This window comes from Alosa alosa, chromosome 2 (genome assembly GCF_017589495.1).
Source record: "Alosa alosa isolate M-15738 ecotype Scorff River chromosome 2, AALO_Geno_1.1, whole genome shotgun sequence".
Taxonomy (NCBI): domain Eukaryota; kingdom Metazoa; phylum Chordata; class Actinopteri; order Clupeiformes; family Clupeidae; genus Alosa; species Alosa alosa.
Genome location: NC_063190.1, coordinates 13,477,940 through 13,497,547, shown reverse-complemented (window position 1 = coordinate 13,497,547; position 19,608 = coordinate 13,477,940). Strand labels below are relative to the sequence as shown.

The 19,608-nt window shown below is 41.1% G+C and overlaps 1 protein-coding gene across 3 annotated transcripts in view; it reads left to right on the top strand.

The window, feature by feature from the left end:
• Positions 1–13,971: 13,971 nt before the first annotated feature.
• Positions 13,972–19,608, top strand: part of dpysl3 (dihydropyrimidinase like 3) — a 31,060-nt gene continuing 25,423 nt past the window's right edge. For 2 of the 3 annotated variants that reach the window (XM_048235224.1, XM_048235216.1), the window contains exon 1: positions 17,340–17,564. In XM_048235224.1, coding sequence (XP_048091181.1) covers positions 17,526–17,564 — 39 coding nt within the window. In that variant the 5' untranslated portion in view covers positions 17,340–17,525. Of the gene's footprint in view, positions 14,344–17,339; positions 17,565–19,608 lie in introns of those variants that run through there. The other variant, XM_048235231.1, reaches the window with a different exon arrangement.

Here is a 19,608-nt window from a genome sequence, read left to right as displayed (position 1 = left end):
ACCATGCAGCTTTCTGGTGCAGTCTTGATTTGAACTATTGCCCCGCCCACCATAGCAACCATAAACCAATCAAATCACCTGTTACTTGTCAAGCACAGTTATGACAACAGTCTGAAATCCTTTGCAGTCATTGGCTCTAAATTCCAGAGGGGCTGGGACCCCCAAACCTTAAATGGCCCATTTTAGCTGATGGCCCATTTTACCTGATATCACCCTATATAAAAAATAATAAGTTCTGAATCAAATACTCTCAAGTTCCCCTTTAAAACACTTGAAGCCTTTGACACCAAACAATAGCACACATCTGATTGAATCAGAATGAGCCTACTAACTGAAAGTATTGCAGTGATTGTGTCTCTACCATGTGTATAATATCTAGGCAAAGCTGAATATAAACCAAAACACATAAGACATGTCTCAGCAATTATCAAATAGAACCCAATAAAGGAAATTAATCAAATGAAACAACATGGTTACATGTATAAAGGTGACCCTGACTGTCTTGATTTCTCACAGGGTGTGAAGAAAAGTTTACAGACCACAGAGTACCAGTGGAAAAAAACAATAACCAAACAGTAGAGTCTGTAAGGCTCCCCCTTTTGACCACCGATTGCACCTGAAACAAAACACAGAGATATACATATCTGGGCCCAAGGCCCCAGTAGTGCTTCCTAAGTTTCAGCTACATTATTAAAAATATTTCAATTGCAATACTGCTATGGTCTGTCACCAAACTAGTAATTAGCAATGAAATATAAATTCACATGATCATGATCTTCATGGATACTTTTTTTTTGTGTGTGTCTCATATCACAAATGAGTTATCATACAGCAAAGCTAAATTATCTGAACCTTTTTCCACATTGTTTAAAGCAGGCCTAAAGGAATGTTTTAAATAATTTGGTTACAACTTTATTCTTAAACAAATGAAAAGTTGTATTTTATTTTATTGCATTGCTGTATCCAAAAAATTGTAAACAATGTGGTCTAGTATGCATGTCATCATACCACATTATCATCTTGACCCTGGATGCTGTAATAGCTTGCATAGCTGTAAAACAGTTGTAAAAACCTTTTCCATGTCAATGAAGAGAAAAAAATAATAATACCAATATAACAACTGCAGTGGGTGTGTTGTTAATAAACAGAATAGTGAAGTGAACATTAACAACCTGTCATCCTCCATGAAAGAAAAAGCTATATTCAATCATAACTTGATACACTGCAAGAGCTAGCTGTCTATGTTATCAGACTACTCTTAATCAGACTCCCCCTTATGATCTGCAGCAAGGCTGCAAGATTATTCCCTTAGCTAAAGTGTTGTCGCGTATAACGCTGTGTCCTAGAGCTAAGTGCGTCATAGCATCAACAATTTGATAAATTCACTGCTGTTCGTAGGATTACCACTTTGCTAAACTGGCCCCCAAGTATGAATTTAACTGATATGCTTCAACTCTTGTCAGTGTTGTCACTGCCAGAAGCACGAGATTGTGGAGCAATGCTTAATACATACATCCAAGCTAAAAGTTCTGCCACTTGTGCCCTCTCCCCCCTTTTATCCAGAACCTTCTCTGGTTCTTTATTTAAGCAAAATGGTCATACTTTCTATGGGGCCTTTATTAAATTTACAACTGGAAAATCTAAACCAAAACTGGAATATGTCATCTGATATAATTAACATACCCATCGTCTTGCATTATGTGCTCCTGTGACTTGTAGTGGATTGGGGAGAGCAAGGATGGCCTTGATGCTTTGGTCCAGGCATCCAACACTCTTTATAGCACAGCACACAGCATTTCATTTTCCCTGCAAAGCTTCACTAAATTTAGTTAAAACAACAGATATTCCTAGGCAGAGATATCAGATATCAAAATGTATATAAAACGCTGGAGGATGATGTAGGAGGTTGCGACCCAATGACATTTTAGTCACTGATTCAATCAATGTAATTTGAGGCTAACCTTGTAAATAATAAATATACACTTAAGTTCATCGCAAATAACATGAAAAACTGTTATTTCCCTCACCAATGAGCACTACGTAGAGGTCCTTATAAATATCAAGAGGATCTCATAAACCAGGTTTTTCTATTTAGGATGAATCACCCCTGAGCCTCTTCGCTTTGGGTTTCTTTTCATCCAAAGACTACTACAAAATAGCCTCGACTCCCTCCGGAAGAGATTTTTTTATTTTTGTTTTATTTTACTCACCGAACGTTCACCTTTTTGCTTGATCACTGGTTCTCGCTCCGACGTCTCAGGAGAATTCCCTTTCAGTAGGATCCCGTCACCGGGGGTCAGAAGATCAGCCATCTTGCCTTGCTGTCTCAGACAACCAAGGGCTTTCAGGATTCCAAATCCAAGGTCCCAGACCTCACCGTGTACGGTTTTTCAGGAAGGTTCTGACCCCAGATGTTGGGATCCCGGGCCTTCCCGTAATTCTGTTAGGAAAATCAATTCGGAATCAAGAAGATGAGACAGGAGCCAGTGATCAAAATCATCCAATTATATTGAATCTTTGCAAACTAGCACAGCTGGTTGAAGCAAAGAGTTTTACATTCTAAGAGTGCTTATATACTTCAGTGGCTACATAAGTCAAGCGTAACTACACCCATAGTCATACAATTCAAGCATGACTACTCAGTCACTTTAATCAAATGTTGGTGGTTTGTTACCTTACTTGTTGTTGTGAGCAGATCTCTCATATATAAGAATCTCAGGCTTCTCTGAGTATATCTCATTCTAGGGCTAGGGCCTGAATCACCAGGGGGAAAAGGATAAGATGGTCTGTAGCAACCTAACAGCCCTGGTCTGCTTGTAAGTCTCTGGTTTACCCGTTGCTGCGTGTTCAGCTCCCTTACGGGTTTTTCCAGAGGCCTACCCCAGAACCAGGACTGCAAGATCACCCCCCTCCATTTTGTTCCAAAGGAAACAAAAAAAAACAAAACATTTAGGACTGTAGAAATTATTCAAACAAAATAAAATAATTAAGGCATGTTGACCAAACACAAACCAAAACATGTTGCCACTCTTGACTGAGTTAATATGGTATGTTATCAACATCAAAATGTAATTTTTAAAAATAATGTAAGACCCCTCTGACAAGCAATACCTTCAAATTGTTTGAACTTAGATATAAAATGTTTTTAATTCAAGTGTAATACATGTATTTTCTCTTCTCCACTCTCTCTCTCTTTACACTGGCTCCCTGACCTTCAAGTGCAGAGATAACAACCACTCACACACAGCTAAGGCGGAGAAGATCTGTACCTTATGGTTAAGTGTGTTAGTGTTTACCGTACCAGCAAGAGTGCCCTCAATGGTGACCACAGAATATCCTTTACCTTTTTGAAAAGGAACAACTCAACAGGAGAGAAGGAATTAGACTTCAAACACTTAACAAAATCTTGGCTTCAGTTTAGTAAATCAAACAAGTTTGAATCCCAAGCAAAAACCCCAAAATAATTCTCTTTTAGAGAGGAAGCAAAAAAAAAATTCAATACAGTTAACAGTCAGATGCATCTTTCTTATGTGTATTCTCAGTTACAGTCTGTAACAGATATGTGACCTTCATGCATATCAGCTGACCAACACACACACACACACTCCTCTCACTCAGGCCTCGTGTCGACTGACAGGAGAGAAGACAAAGACAAAACGAACTCAGTCTTTTTAGTTGCAATACATACAACACATAACATGTAGCCTATAGTTTTAGATACATTCTTTCTCCTAATTATTTTGTGGTATATTTGATTGGCTGACACACAATGTTAGCAGCACTGGGATGTTTTGAATAGGCGTCCTAACCTTTATCTTAGTTTGGCCCAACTAATGCTGCTGACCATGTGTGGCTGCCACAGACAGACAAAGCTGCCAAGTAAGTTCCCTTAACAACGCAGATGAGGCGGAAGTTTTCTTAGATTCAAATAGCTTTGCAGCTCTGAAAAAACTATGCCAATTAGTAGTTCAAGCAGGGACAGGTTGACACTCAGACATGTTAGTATCAGAGAGTACCTTTAGCAAACAATTGCAAAGCACACATACACATAACCCATAGGTCAGAAACATACATAGACATACATGTTGAGACATAAACTGACTCATGTTCCTGATTGGTTACCTTAAAGTGACTGGTCTCAAAATTTGACAGATTTTCCAATTTAGCAAACCCAGTGATGGTGATCTCTCACCCAGACCCAGCATTGAACATCTGTAACTCTCCGGAGATTGGCGTTGACGTAGGCCCTACCTGTGTGCGCACACAATTTGTTCCTTCTTTTACGGGCCGGATAGCTGCTACAACAAACTATCACCCAAACTGTATATTTTTAAGACAGGAGCTCTACTCAACACATTCCCCCTTTGCCCAAATGGCAGTCATAATAGCACTTTAAAGGAACAAAACATACTACTCACCGAGAGCGCGTCTTTCCAGCGGGCTGAGGGATCACACACAGTAAGTTTGATAAAAAGAACAATCCTTAATTCAATAGATCAATATAATCCTTATCAATCTCGGTAGGACCTCCATAAACTGATGGTAATTTTTGATACCATAGATTTAATAGAGACCCAGTCAGACCAATAGTATGAAAAATCAGGAACAGAGTTTATTTACAATGATGCGCATCAAGGGAGAGACAGCATGACTTCACCTAAAGATCCATCAGCTGCTCTAACTAGACAAGGAAATAGTTAGGGTTTAAGTGTCCTTCCAGGCTGACGGGAGATGGCGTTGGTCATCCCATCTCACGTGGACTACACTGAATCAGACTCTGATTAGTGGCAACCTGGCAATCCGGAACAGATAGCTACTGACGCAGCCATGCAGAACAGTGAAACACTGCAAAGTCATAATATTCCTGCTTATCTCTAAATACAGTCACACACAGATATAGACAGGGACAGTACAGATATCATACAATCATACTTTTAGTATCAAAGTGACCTACTAATGAGAAATGCAGAACATTAAACCACATATTGGAATATTGGGTATAATGCAGAACATTAAAACATATATTGGAATATTGGACATAATGTTCTATTCCACTTTCTCTCATACCACTGTACCTAATTAGGTAGGTACACTGTAACAGCGACACATTCAAATAAAGTGTTACCAAAAAAGGTTTTACAATAATTGTTTTTATCGCTCTACAGACTCCCCAAAGTATAGTATATTTAATTTGGTGTCCCAAAAGGAAAGGCTAAAAGCTTGGTAGCTTGGTAGAAGCATTCCTGTTGATGTCCAGCCAGCTCACACAGCATCTGTGGAAGAGATTGAAATGTAAACACTGTATGCCTGTGGACCATACCTGTCAACACTCCCGTTTTTCCCGGGTTTCTCCCGTATTTCAAGGTCATCTCCCAGCACCCTCCCGTTTTGTTATTTCTCCCGGAAAACTCCCGTAATTTGCATGGCCATCAAACTTCATTTTAAAATCATTGATCAGGTTGCCAGATTGTGTATGAAATACACCCTACACATACACGATCACTTAGTTTCAATTTCAACCGTTTTGTCATAGGCTAAAACCTGGCAACCCAAAACCCAAATAAGGAAGCGGGTGCCAACTGCGCAGCCTGAGTCTCGTCGTAAGCAAGCTGGCCTACTCCAGAATAAGCTGTTGTGAAATTGTTGGGAATTTAATTGATTAGCACATCACATAAACTGTTATTGATTGTTGTTGATACACTGAACTTGTGCCCTCGGAACCAAATCTGACAGCAAGCAACTTTGGCGTTTTGGAAGTAGACTGCAGGCAGGCAGCTGGCGGATACATAACTGTCATGCAAGGTAAAAGCAACGACCGAAATGCAGTGTTAAAACACGTGTATGAAACGTATTAAATATGCAAACACAGATCCGGTATAAACACTGACCCCCCCAAAAAAAAAAAAAAATCTCCCGTTTTTGGAAAGCTAAATGTTGACGGGTATGCTGTGGACCAGTGTTTCTCAAAGTGTGGTCCGCAAGCTATCCCAAGTGGTCCGCGAGCAGACGTGATAAAATATAATATAGATGAGTTGTTTGCAATATTGAACCAGCTTGTATGTAAATCCAAACAGTTCTGCAACACTGTCTATGTAAGACATTCCAGTTTAAGTCATATGAATCCTCTGACACAAAAAGCAAAGTGCAAAGACAATAAACAAGGTGGTTCAGTGAGTAGGCCTATTGTGTAGGCTAAAATACTGTTGAAGTGGGTCTAATCTTTTTTTTTTTTTTTAGCTAGGTGGTCAGTGCGTTTCTTTTTTATTGGTTAAGTGGTTCTTTGTCTGAAAAAGTTTGAGAAACACTGCTGTAGACAAATGGAGGACACATACCCTTCCTCCCATTCTCAAAGAGGCTACGACCACGAGGATAAAATAGACATCCAGAGGAGACAGAAAACTGGCCAGGAAAAGGTAAGACCCTGATGGAGCTGCTTTATCTCTCCCTTGTTGAGCACTTGTTGTCGACTAATTTTCTTTGTTAATCCATATGCATTAGGTGCCTATTTCATGAAGCTACAGTGATGCCAATAGAGTGCAAAGCTGTCATGAAGGTAAACGGAGGCTATACTCTGGGTTTTGCACTAAATAATATGTTATAAGAGTAATATATTTAGGTGGAAAATGATACTGAGCCCATACTGGGGGCAAGGGCAAAAACAATCTCTCATTTGCATGAGGACACAACAGAGTTTCTGGTGTGCAACAGAATGTTTGCTTCAGAAACCTTCTCATGTGCAGTAGTAACGGATACATTATTATATCATTTGGTAACACTTTACGTTAAGGGTACATGAATTATCATGAATTCATGCATGAATTAATTCATGATTTATGCATTACTTCATTCCTTTATATCTTATGAATCATCAGGAATTGACATGAATAGAGTTCAAAGTATCTCATTCATGACCTCATGCATGAACGACAGATCAACTAAAGCATAAGTTAAGGTGGGCACATCATTCTGATTTATGATTTCTTAAGCATGATCATCATGATTACATGCATTTGAGATTAAATTACTCATGACTTCATCATGTTTGTAGTCCCTTAACTAAAGTGTGAACAATGACATGTGCTTAGAGAACTGCACAAGTTGTAATCAAATTGGAATTTGAGTAGTGATGACCACTTTTTTGGCAGAAAAAGAAATCATCATTCTTAATAAATCATAATGATGTGCCCACCATATTTAATGCTTTAGTTGATATGTTGTTCATGTATGAGGTCGCAAATGACTATGAACTATGAACTCATGTCAATTCCTGATGATTTATAAGATATTAAGGAATGAAGTAATACATAAATCATGGATTAATTCATGCATAAATTCATGATGATTCATGTACCCTTACCGTAAAGTGTTACCTATTATTCCGACATGTCAAGTTTAACATCGCCATTGTGTGATCACAAGCTGACAATAGTTCATAATAGATGCCTAGAATGGTCACCAATGCATGTCAGATGGACAGATGGAATATAAAATGTCTTGTATAACATGGATCACTCTCTCACTCTCTCTGACAGACCTCTCTCTTTTTCTCTCTCTCTGTGGTCGCGACTCTGTGATACTAGAGAAAGTGCGTGGAAAGCAGACCTCTGGTGGGGTTCTAGCCTTTCACCTCCACCTGCACCCTCTGCTGCAATATTAAGCAGCCGCAGCCAAGCAGAGTTCCCTTCCGCTTTACTCCACTCCACTCGTTTTACCTGCTAACTCATCACGCCAGGAAGCCAGGGCCATTTAGGCATCCACTGCACCAGAGAGTGGAGGGACTCTGGGTTGGCTTCTGGCCCTAACCTGGTAAAGACAGGGCTTTGAACCTGTGGTTCCTCTCCAACTGAGTAAAGATTACCATTGCAGCAACATATCATGAGTAGAATGAAACGATTCTGCTCTCACAGCAGTCTAAGCCCAGTTTACGTTCCCCATTGGTTGGTGATCAATGCAACGCTTGGTTCTCACATTTATCCCAGGTGAGGCCTCGCATTTGGCCTGGGTCGGTTTACCCAGGACTGGAACAGACCCATTCAAGGATCCTGCTCCTATCTGTATTTTGTCACTGTAGCATTAAAAAGAGGATCAGAGGTTTTGGATGGTTTATGAGCACAGTGGTCCATACCCAGTAAGCTCTCAACATTCAATTCAATTCTATGTATAGCGACAAACCTACCAATACCTCTCAAGGCGTTCTACAATGCATAACTTGAAGATGAACATGTGAGGGATAAAATGCGATACCCACGAGTACGTTTTTTCATATTTATTTTTAGCATTTCATGTTTGGTGCAAAGGGAACCTCAATTCAATGTATCCATTGTTTGTTTGTTTGTCATAGCCTTTTTGACTTCTTTCTGATTTGTTTTTAATTTCATATTTATTCTTATTTTATTCTTTTCAAAACATTTCAACAGAAAAAGTACTCATGTAAATAAATGTTCATGATGGCCATGAACTGGCCAGTTAGATTATCACTGTGACAGTGTGGGAAATCAAATGGCATACATGCACATGCCATTCTTGAGGAGCCTCAAGAACAAACTTCACCGTCTATTTCTCTTAACCGTATAACGGGAAAACCCTGAAGAATGAACAGTTACAGCACCCTGTAACCCTACCGGTTACACAAATGTGTGTCCATAAATAGAAAGGGATTGTTCTTTTGTAAAATGTATACTTTGCATTATTATGTATGGTGAAGAGTGCATCAATGCAAATGACTAACTCTAACTAAATGTAGATTGGAGTTGTTTGAATGTCAAAAACCTATTTTTTATTTTTAGTTTATCTTTTAATTTTTGCCTTGTTTGTGGCTTATGTCATTAGTCAATGGTTTGCCGAATGTGCGTGTTTGTAAAATGTGAATGGTCACGTGGGCAAATGATGCCGTCTTTTTATGAATGAACGAAGGAGGCCGGAGAGAGGCTACTATTGTAATCCGTGAGAGTGAACGCAGGCCTGCAGGCCGCTCTGGATGAATTTCGTGTAGAAAATCGGTGTTAGAGAAAACTATTGCTTGGGTCTAACAGAAGCTACAGGAAGTTTGTTTCTTTTGGATTACATGGACTATCGTGATACACGCAACCCTTTTTTGGATTACTTTCGAGTCCTGGAGTAACTTCGGTATCGGTGAGCCTGCGATTTCTTTGGAAGTGGAAACTGGGAAATAGGCAAAAGCACGGTGGATCTATTATTGCTTGGAGGAGCGCAGTTGTGCCGATTGAGTCGCAGAGTTTTTGTTTTTGGATTATTATTTGGTGCGCACTGAGCGGAACTGTGGATTGTTTGGACTGAGCACTGAAACAGAGCAATTAAGCGAACTGTTCACGACGGGGACACTTCCACATTGTATAGGGGGGAAATATTGTGATGTTTATTGCGCGATTGTGTCATATATGAAATGCAATACGGGAGAAATGTGATGTGGTGCAATTGTTACAATACAACACGTGATAAATCAACTATTTCTGTGTTCATCTGATTGTGCATTAAACGTGGGTACCATAATTAGAGATCTATATAGACAACGTCCCTTCAAGGAGATTATTCTGTTTAACTTAAAGAAGTAAAGAAATTATTCTATTTGCAAAGAACCCGTTTTTCGAGTATAACACAGCTTTTATTTTATGAACATAAGGGTTGATTTGTTATAACCCAGTGCCTGTAAATGTTCTTCCCTGGTTCTCGCTCGTTAATGTAGAAAACAGCCTGGCCCTGGTGTCCTCCTGCAGGGCCAAACTCTGGTCCAGCCCCTGGAAGACTCTCCCTAGAGGAGTGCTAAAAGAACTCCGACTCTCTTCCTCTCTGCCTGAAACACATGAAGAATGGCTTCTTTGAAAGCCACTCATAGCTCTGACAGAAATGCTGCTATTTGCCAATGGCTAGATTTCCATCTTCAGCCTCATAGCAGTCACTCCCTGCCCGGGTGAAAGAGGTCCGTCTATTAAAACACAGAACTGTTACAAAGAACTGTTGTGTGTACTGTACTCTCAGCTTCCCTTGTGTGCACTGCTACTTTCTCAAATGGTTGTTCTGAAGATTTTAGGGATTATAAATCAGATTCCTTTCCTCCATCAATGTTATTTATTACCTGTGCATAACAACAACAACAACAACAACAACAAAAATCCAGTGCCCTTTCCAATGTCCTATGTTATATTTTGTAGTTGTATGACTTTGAAATGAGAACATTCGTTCATTGGGCCTGCATTTCATTTCTGGGGTTTAACTTAATTTGGGGTCCATCGGGTCAGCAGGCCAGTGATTCCAGACGGAAGCAGCTGCTCGTGCTCCTTATTGCACAAATAAAAGGCATCTGCTGTTAATGACCCTTCATTCTTCCTCTCAGCATGGTCACCTCAGTAGGTCCACTTCTCACATGCACAAGGGGAGAGGAACCACTACTTTACTTGGTTCCATGATAGCAAGCTAACCATACCTTTAGACAAAACCTCTGTAATGTTTCTTTAAATACAGTTCTAATGACCATAGTGCACAAGTAGGCCTTTTGTATATTGGTTTTCTGTAAGCTACTGTCACATGAGCCAGGCTAGTTTATTAGTCGCCAACATGCATTTTTAATCTGCCCATTCCTGACAATGCCCTTCCAGTCTTTGATGTATCTGGTAGCTGGTAAGAGCCTCATTAACTATAGATTGGCTTCCTGTGCTGTGATGGTCACTGTGTACTGCAGAGGCTTCTGCATCTGTACATCGCTAAGGCTCAGTGGTGGTGTCACCGTTTCTCTAAATGGTGCAAACCTATCTTAGAGGAGAGTTGCACATTTTGATGAGATGAAGAATCAATGCATGTTCTGAAACGTGTTGAAACAACATTACTGACCCATATGGCCACTAAAATACCATTCACTAGATGTATCATAAACTGAAAGTGGGCTATGGTCATCTTGTCGACAGTAAAGGTTTCAGCCATTCACATCTTCATATCCCAATACAATGCCTTGTATACAGTATACTAAAGAGAATAGAGGTGTGAATGGACAATCAAAGAAAGCATTGGGATCCGTTAAAGTGTAACTCCGGAGTACAACCAACCTAGGGTCTATTTACGGGAGTTAACAACTCCAAACTTTTGATTGAGAGCAAAATTACATTAATTGGTGGCGTTTTGAGCAAGACCATTTATATGCATTATCACTGAATGGGCTTACAGTGATGCCAACAGTGCAAGGTGTCACGTCGCTATTTCATACCACTAACAATGCTCAAATTATAATTACACTTCTGTGGTAGTGTGGTGAGGGTTTCTACAGACAAATCGAAGTATTGCAAATTTTGAAAGTGAACAGAGAGGTTATAACAAGACCTGTATCTGTAGGAAGCTACTATATACCCCCCCCCCCCACTCCATCTTCTGGTTTCCAGACTGATTTAAACTGTGTCTGAGTGTCTACTGAGTCATGTACACTTTGTATTGAGTTAAAGAACAGCTGACATTATTTCAGACTAATTGAATTGCAGAGAAAGTCTAAAACGTTATAAAAGGCCTACTCTGTTATAGTTTTCATTTGAAGTGGTCAAACAGCAAAGGAGGACAGAATACCAAAATTGGCATTACATAAATTGTAACTATTTTATCATATGAAACAGCATTTTCCCAAATAAATCGATATGGCATGGATTATCAACACTACCCCCCACATAGTGCCTTATTGATGGGGACAGAAAAACAGGGTTAAAGCAGTATTGAGTTTGAGGGTTGAGAGGAAAAAAGAGAGAAAGAAGAAAGAAAACAAACATGGATGACGCAGACAAGTGTTCCTGTCATCTATGCCAACGCAGCCTTTCTTTAATCACTGTCCTGTGACAGATACACTGTTCCCTCTCACACCTCAATATGCTTAATGCTGCCTTGGCAGAGCCAGCAGCCCAGGCATGAGCTGCAAAAATAGCAGTCTGGAATCTCAGTCACTCAGGGGAGATTGGGAGTGAATTGGTCTGACAGAGGTGAACTGTGGAGAGGGGAGATCTAAAGGGTTGCCTTGTGAAGTTTTGTCCGTCGCTCTGTTTTTGCTTGTTTATGCTTTTCTCGGTCTGCATCTGGTGATTTCCCAAACAAAAAAACAAAAAAACAAAGACCATGCATGCCATACAACTAGGCCTTTATATCCATGCTATATATCAGAACTAAGGCACAAGGTCACAATAAATCAGCCTCTATGGGTCACTTAAGGTGCAAAAGGAAGTACAGAAAGCTGTCATAAACCTGCCGCCCTCCATGTTCATACATGAACTAAAATGCTCCTTTCTGGCCTGTCAGTCACAGTGATGGGTTGACATGACGACCAAGAGAATAGCAGGAAAGTCCAGAGGCATATCATACACTTGTACCCTTCCCTCTGTCCCTCTGTACACCTCCTCCTGCTAATGAATAATGTGAGTGATGGTGGTGATCTGTCAGGCTGTTGGGCTGGTGGTGAACTGAACTGTGGGTGAACTGAGGTCTGGGGACGAGACGGACCGGAGGGGGCATCAGTGTGTGCTCTCAGCACTCTGTCAGAGCGGTCAGCACGCATCATGTCCTCCTGTTGACGCTACTTCAGTCTGAAATCCTGCTGTGTCATTACAACAGGACACAGACCCATGATGAAGGGGTGGTGAGTTTGCTGAGTAATCCTACGAAGGAGGGGGAGGGACGAATTGAAAGTTTGAGTGACCTACCGCAAATAAGAGTAAGGCTAAGTGTTAAGAATTTAGTTTTGTAAGGATGAAAGGTGTCCATTAATCATAAAACGTCAGTCTGAATCCTGCTGTGTAATCACCACATGAGAAAGATGCATGATGGAAAGGAGACAAGTCTCGTAACGACACCTATGAGCGAGCAATGTCAAAAGACATTCACGTGAGTGAGTGTATGAATGTATTCTTCTATGCACCAGGAGTAGCACTTTAAATTTTGTTACAACAATGTTTTACAATGACAAATAAATGATTCTGGTGTTCTGGTAACAAGTTTAAGTGCCCCATACTTATTAAGTTCTCAGGTATTCTCAAGAACTATGTTTTGAAAGAATGAACAATAAAAGTGCCTCTCAGTTGCCATACTGTTTTCTACCAATGAATGATGGCCCCTTAGGAATTTTACACGGTAATGGTGGAGTGACACAGGAAATCTGAAATCCTCCTGCAGTTCACAACATGAAGTTACTGAATGATGGCAAGAAAAAGGAACCATTATGTCTTCAGGTATCATATATCTGAACTTGATAGAGTTACATGTGTCATCAACTTTTATCGAACTTGTCACTGATTTGTTGATTCAAATGATTTATCTCCTTCCACATTTAACACATTCTTTCTCTACCTTACCATACCGGGTTGGCACAGTGTTTGCATGGCAAAACCTGGGAGTCCATAGTAGGGCCTACTTTGCATGCTTTTGCACAAAAGGGCTTGAGGCCATCTGCAAACTTAGGGGCATCTGTTTAGTTTACCTTTAGTTTCCTATTTCATCAATTCTGTAGGCCTATTTCAATACAACAAATTCATTACAGTACCTCCCAATTGCTGCATATGCATGCACTATATGTTAAGAAAAAGAGTTTACTTTTAAGTAGCCTATAACAATTGCCTCACATGTTGGTAGTACAAGTTCTGACATCCTTTCATCTATTGGATGATTTATACTAAAATGTATCATATGGCCTACTCACTACACAAAACTGCATAGCCTGCCTTACATGCAGTTTCACTGCCTCGCCTGCAAAACTACCTGCATTCCCAAATCTCTAGCACCAACGTTCTGTTTCACTTTTATGTGCTTTGTTCTGTGTTTTTGGCATGCCTCGAAAGACACTCTTTTAACACACGGCTCCGCTTCCGAAGAGGCATGACTGTTGTCATGGGACCCAAGACAGCAGTGCCACCTCTGGTTTAGAATTTCTCTTCACCGCGTGCGCCCTGAACTGTCCCGGAGCGGAAAGACTTCATTCGCCCTCTTTTTCTCGCAGTGCTGCTTTAGATCATGGCTGAGCGCAAGTGGAACAGGGACAAGGAGAATGACTTGCCGGTTTACCTAGCTCGTCCGGGCACTGCTGACCAGGTGCCCCGTCAGCTTCACGGCGGGTTCTTCTCCAATGTGGAGGGTGCGTATGATAGCAAAACCCTTGATTTTGATGCGCTGAGTGTTGGACAGAGAGGTTCTAGAACACCGCGAACTCCCAAAACAGCACAGACATCCCCGGAGGCAAAACCCACAACTGCTGGAGGAAGTCAAATCACTATCAAACCGACCGATATCGGACAGGATCAGAAAGAATTGGGCGTAGAAATAAAAACTACAACAGGAAAGGAGATTCTGCAGAATCTGGATTCTGACAAGGTAAGTGGGTGACAATTCCATCCTTTGAAATAATCTACAGTAATTAGGAAAATTAAAGGTCAATTAATCCTACACAGGAACAACATACATAACTCTTCATCTTAAACGTTCTTAATGCTGTAAAATAGAATCTATTCTAAGGATGTTGCAGCAAAGACCTTGGTTAATTAACGTCAGCTGTCTTGTACCACCTCTCCCTTATGCACAGGGGTATGCTGGAGCTGAAAACTTTATTTTAGCTTCCCAGGGGCAGCAATGACAACAAGAGCTATAGCAACAATAAAAAGCTGTAATTAGCCTAATAGGCTACATTAATAATATTAATTCTAAAACTACTGAGACTTGGCCACCCACCACAAAAATAAGAGTTTCTAGATTTTATTATAGTATATTACTTATATCATATACATTTACTTATAGTACCCTATGACAGTGACATTTTTTTTATCTTTAGTGTACTAACACTAAGCACACAAATTATAAGAAGAATCATTGCATTTTTTCATAATTGTAATTGGGGTGTTGGTGTTGCTGATATTGTAGCCTACTTTTGTTTTGTAGAAATAGTGGTAAAGCTACACCCATAACAACTTAAGCAACAATCTGATATGAACATTTGATCTGTTAGTAACAGTTTCAAACATGTAGGTAGACAGTGACTGATCAAAATAATATAGCATACTCAATCTTAACTATGGTCAAATAGCTGAGTCAAATGCTCCAATTGAATTTAGTTACCCTCTCTGGATTTCCAGGGTAAACCTCAAGTTCAGTTAAGGCAACAACCACCTTGGTTTAGGTGTTGCCAGCTGGAGCTAAGTAACACTATACTGGAAACACACTTTGTTTTGATGTTGTACTTTGTTGTTGCATGGTGGATCTGGCAGTCCTTGTTATTCAGAAATGAAGTAATATTCAACAATGTTTCATATTAATGTTTCTTATTATTATTCATAAACGAGACCATGTTGCATGCTGATACTGCACTATGAACAATAAATTGATCGATTGATATGAAGTCGCGTATATCTGCTGAGCTAAAAGAGGTGAAAATGAACCCTTAAGAACATTTCTGCATTTCTTTATATAGACTTCACAGCTTTTTTTCAAAGTAAGGCAGTGTTATGGACATATAAAATCTCTTTTCATTTAGCCACTATCAACTGTCTTGCTCCCTGGCTCTGTCCAGCCAGGACCCAGACCTTCTGAACCATCAGTGCACATTATTGATATGATGTCATATAAGTATCATGATTTGTACCATGACATCAACCCTGTTCTGTGTGTGTGTGTGTGTGTGTGTGTGTGTGTGTGTGTGTGTGTGTGTGTGTGTGTGTGTGTGTACCACGGCCCCCATGTGGAGAAACCAGAAGCTGCACTGCTACAGTTCTCTGTGCATCAGCTAGTTGACTCAGCAAACCCATCATGAATTAGACAAAGTTATCAGCATTCATGTGCCCTCTGTACCTATAAGACTGTCCTTGTATTGAAAACCTTCATGACAACATTTCCCAGATATCTTGAAAGTGGACATGTCCTTGTATGTTAAAAAGAGCAGAAATTCGTCATTGCATTGTCATTGTTCTATTGTTGCCCTTTCTAATCTCATTCAAAGATTATACATCTATGCCTGTGTGATGAGATGCCAACAGTTCTTGAGGGAGAATGATTAAATTTTAGGACTCCATTCTCTAATGGAGATGAATATTGAGCCATGAAGAAAAACAATGACTTGCACATTTTCTGCCAGGAAGACAGGATGATGACAAAGAAGCACACAGTGTGCCAATATGTCTGGGTGTGGGCTTGTTTACAGATGGGTGAAAAGTGATGTAAAAGTGTATCTGTGCGGTGTATATAGATACCTGCACGTTTCAGTATATCTATTATGCAAGGTATTTCACCCAATTTCTTTAGTCTCCTAATATTTATTGGCCAGTAAATGGCAAGCTAATGCTGTCGGCCACCTATTAGCTTCCATTAGAGCCGAAGCTGGTGTGTAATCCTAAGTTGGAGATGTCAGCCTGTTGTCACATTGTATACCACACAGTGGCACAATGTATAAACAACCAGCAGTCCTTGCCCCTCCACAGCAGCTGAGGCTGGCTGCTACATGCCCAGACCAGACCCCTGTAACACAGTTGCTTTTTTTTTTTTTTTTTTTTGGCTTGTTGAGCACACACACTGTGGTCTTCATTACCGGCTGTGGGTATTAGCGCAGGGCAGGGTGTGGAGGGGGCCAATGAGAGGGTAGGGTAGGGGGTCCGCACACACAATGGGGACACATGGCTGGATGTGATGTAGCTCTGGAGGCTCACCAGCTGTTACTGTGCACCGGGTCCCCAAATCCACCCACCCACACATCCACTCCACCCCACCCCACCCCACCCTCTCCTCCTGTCTCCTCCCATCTCCTCCCCCTGAGGTTCATACACTCAGCTTCAGTCAATAAAGCCTCAGCGCTGCTGGCTCTTGAGACTGAATGTGATTGATGCATTTTTAATAACGATGAAGTCACACAGAAGCCTGTTGTATGCTTGACCCATGAGGACATGGAACATGATTTATTTTTGGGGAGATGGTGCAATATTCTTGGTTAAGGATGAGGACCAGCTTTAGTCGGCTGTAACTATAACATATGCATTTAATTAGATAACACCCTATTTGATTAAACATTTTTCTACAAAACAGTGTTTGAGCCTCACAAATCTCTTTTTACAAGTTGAACCTAAATCTTTAGTGAAGAGGGCATGTGCATGTTTGACTGTCCAACATCCACCTGTGAGCACACCCAAATGAAAGGGTATCTCTGTGATTAATTGAAGAGTAATACCCTTGTCATTTAATAGCAGTCCAGTAGTCTAAATTGCCATTGTCCTCAAGGGCCCAGTTGTAGTCGCAGATATCACTGTTGCAGTGTCACACGATTCGTGTAGTGCCCTCTTGTGGACTTTGTTCAAACTACATCTGCCGAGGGAGACTATTGAGCGGAGGGAGGAGTCCGGCAGACTAGCGCTTTTACTGACTGAACGCTCTTGTTCACTACGAGGAGGCACCAAACATTTCTCAGAGGGTGGCGACCATTCCCCAATTTCCAATTCAGACACCAGCTGCAAATCCCACGCATTTGAAGACAATTACAAACGTTTTATTTGGGCTTACAGGGCAGCAAAGACGCACACATGTCTTACCAAGGCAAAAAGAATATCCCGAAGATCACAGTAAGTGCTTTATTGTCTAGTTTATCTGTAATTTAGTGTTGGGTGTTAGCTCTGCACTGATTTGCTTTGTGTCTATCGCTTACGGTTTTATGCAACTGTTCCGTGCTGACGTGAGGATGACAGCAGACACATTTGTTCTCAGTGCTGCGTATAATGTATGTAACGGGATAAAAATGTGCGAACTTGGGAGGCTTCCATAGTGACAGCCAGAGAGCCAGAACAAGGCGTTTTCTTAAAGGTAAATTACGTCCCTCTTTATAGGATGTTGCGAGTTCTTGCGGCACATTTGATAGAGGCTGCGGCACTGCCCCGCATTGGCTTACTGTATAGCCTATTTAAAGTGAACCATCTCCCTCAAAACTCTATTCAGGCTGGATACTGTTACGCAGTTTTCATTAAATAGCTATTTTTTCAGTTATTATAGGCATCAGTTGGATATAGGTCTCATCTTCAGATGGCAATGGCCTATAAAAAGGGCGTACTACTTTCTATTAACAGTGTGTATGTGTGTGTCATGCGTCAATGTATTTTATATGTATTTACAGTTTTGTGCGTAACGTAGCCTATATAAAACACTGCATCTCAATCACAAAATTGCTGCATAAAAAAATACTTGACATTAGCGATAAGCCTGAGAGACCCGGCCGCAAATCGTCGATTTGATTTGATGTGCAGCCCAACGTACACGACACTATTGTTTTAAAAATTAAGTTTGACTGAAACATTTTGTTTTGGTATGCATGGTAACATCAACGTATGCGAGAGCGCCAGACGGGTCTGCATAGCTGGTAGAATCCATTGTTGCGGCTGAGTACCGCTCGGGATCTTGGAAGAGACGCCCTTTGTCTCCTTTACAAATGTCTAGGAGCTTGCCAGAGGGAAGCTGCGTGGTGGACCACGCAATGAGGGGACCCGTGGGGGGATTATTTGGAAAGAATCCAACTTCTGTGCATTTTGCATGGCAGCTTGCTAAAATTTGTTGTATAATAGGCTAATGCGGTGTTTTCTGAACTGGCTGTTCCCTGCCCGGCTCTCTCTCACTGTTGCACACTTGTGCGCTGTGCGGCTCAGTGCAACGCGCTCGTGTCTGATTAGGGTGGCGGCTCACCGTTACCGGCGATATATCAGACATAAAGGTACCGCAGCCGACTGGGTCACTCACCGGACTATTTCAGCTGCATGATGCATTCTGCGTGTTTTATCAAAAATTAAGCTTTACCACCGATGAAAAATTAGTCGAGAAATTATTTTGGAGATGCAGTTTTGATGACCATTGCAATTAGCCATTATGATAGATGATCAAACTGTATACTCTGTTTATTGATAATTGCATTAGCAGTTGTACAGTATGAGCACAGTGTGCACCAGCTATAGCTGTCTTTCTACTCACCGCCTGTGCACCTGCTTCTTGCCAGCGCTTGGACTAGAACATGATCAAGTAATGTTCTAGGTGTGGTTGGCTTTTTCCATGGCTTCACAGTAGTGCAGTGTAATGCCGAGCATGTCATCAATAATGTCCTGCAGCTGGATGGTGCAGTCACAAGCAGAGATGACAGGGGCCTGCCCAGTAAGAGAAAGCCATTTCCCTTTCTGGCACCACAAAAGTGGCCCTGTTTAAAGCACGCACACACACACACACCCACACCCACATACACACACACACACACACACACACACACACACACACACAAACACTCACAGATAGACACACACTCTCACTCTCTCACTTTCTCTCTCTCTCTCTCTCTCTCTCTCTCTCTCTCTCTCTCTCTCTCACACACACACACCCACACACACACAGTGGCAGGGGCAGACAACCTCGGAGGCCTCAGTGCTGGCAAACTCTCCAGCTGTACCCAACTTACCTTCTCCATGGAAACGGGCATGCAGCGGAGAGGTAAAATAATATGTAGGCCACAAGGCGGTTTTGCAGAGCTGTCAGCAAAATCACTGGGAGCTCTGGAACTCTCCCTGAGGTGCTGGCTTACGGATGTATAAGGGAATGTTCTATATGCCCCCAGCTTCAGTGTTAAGTGCACATTTA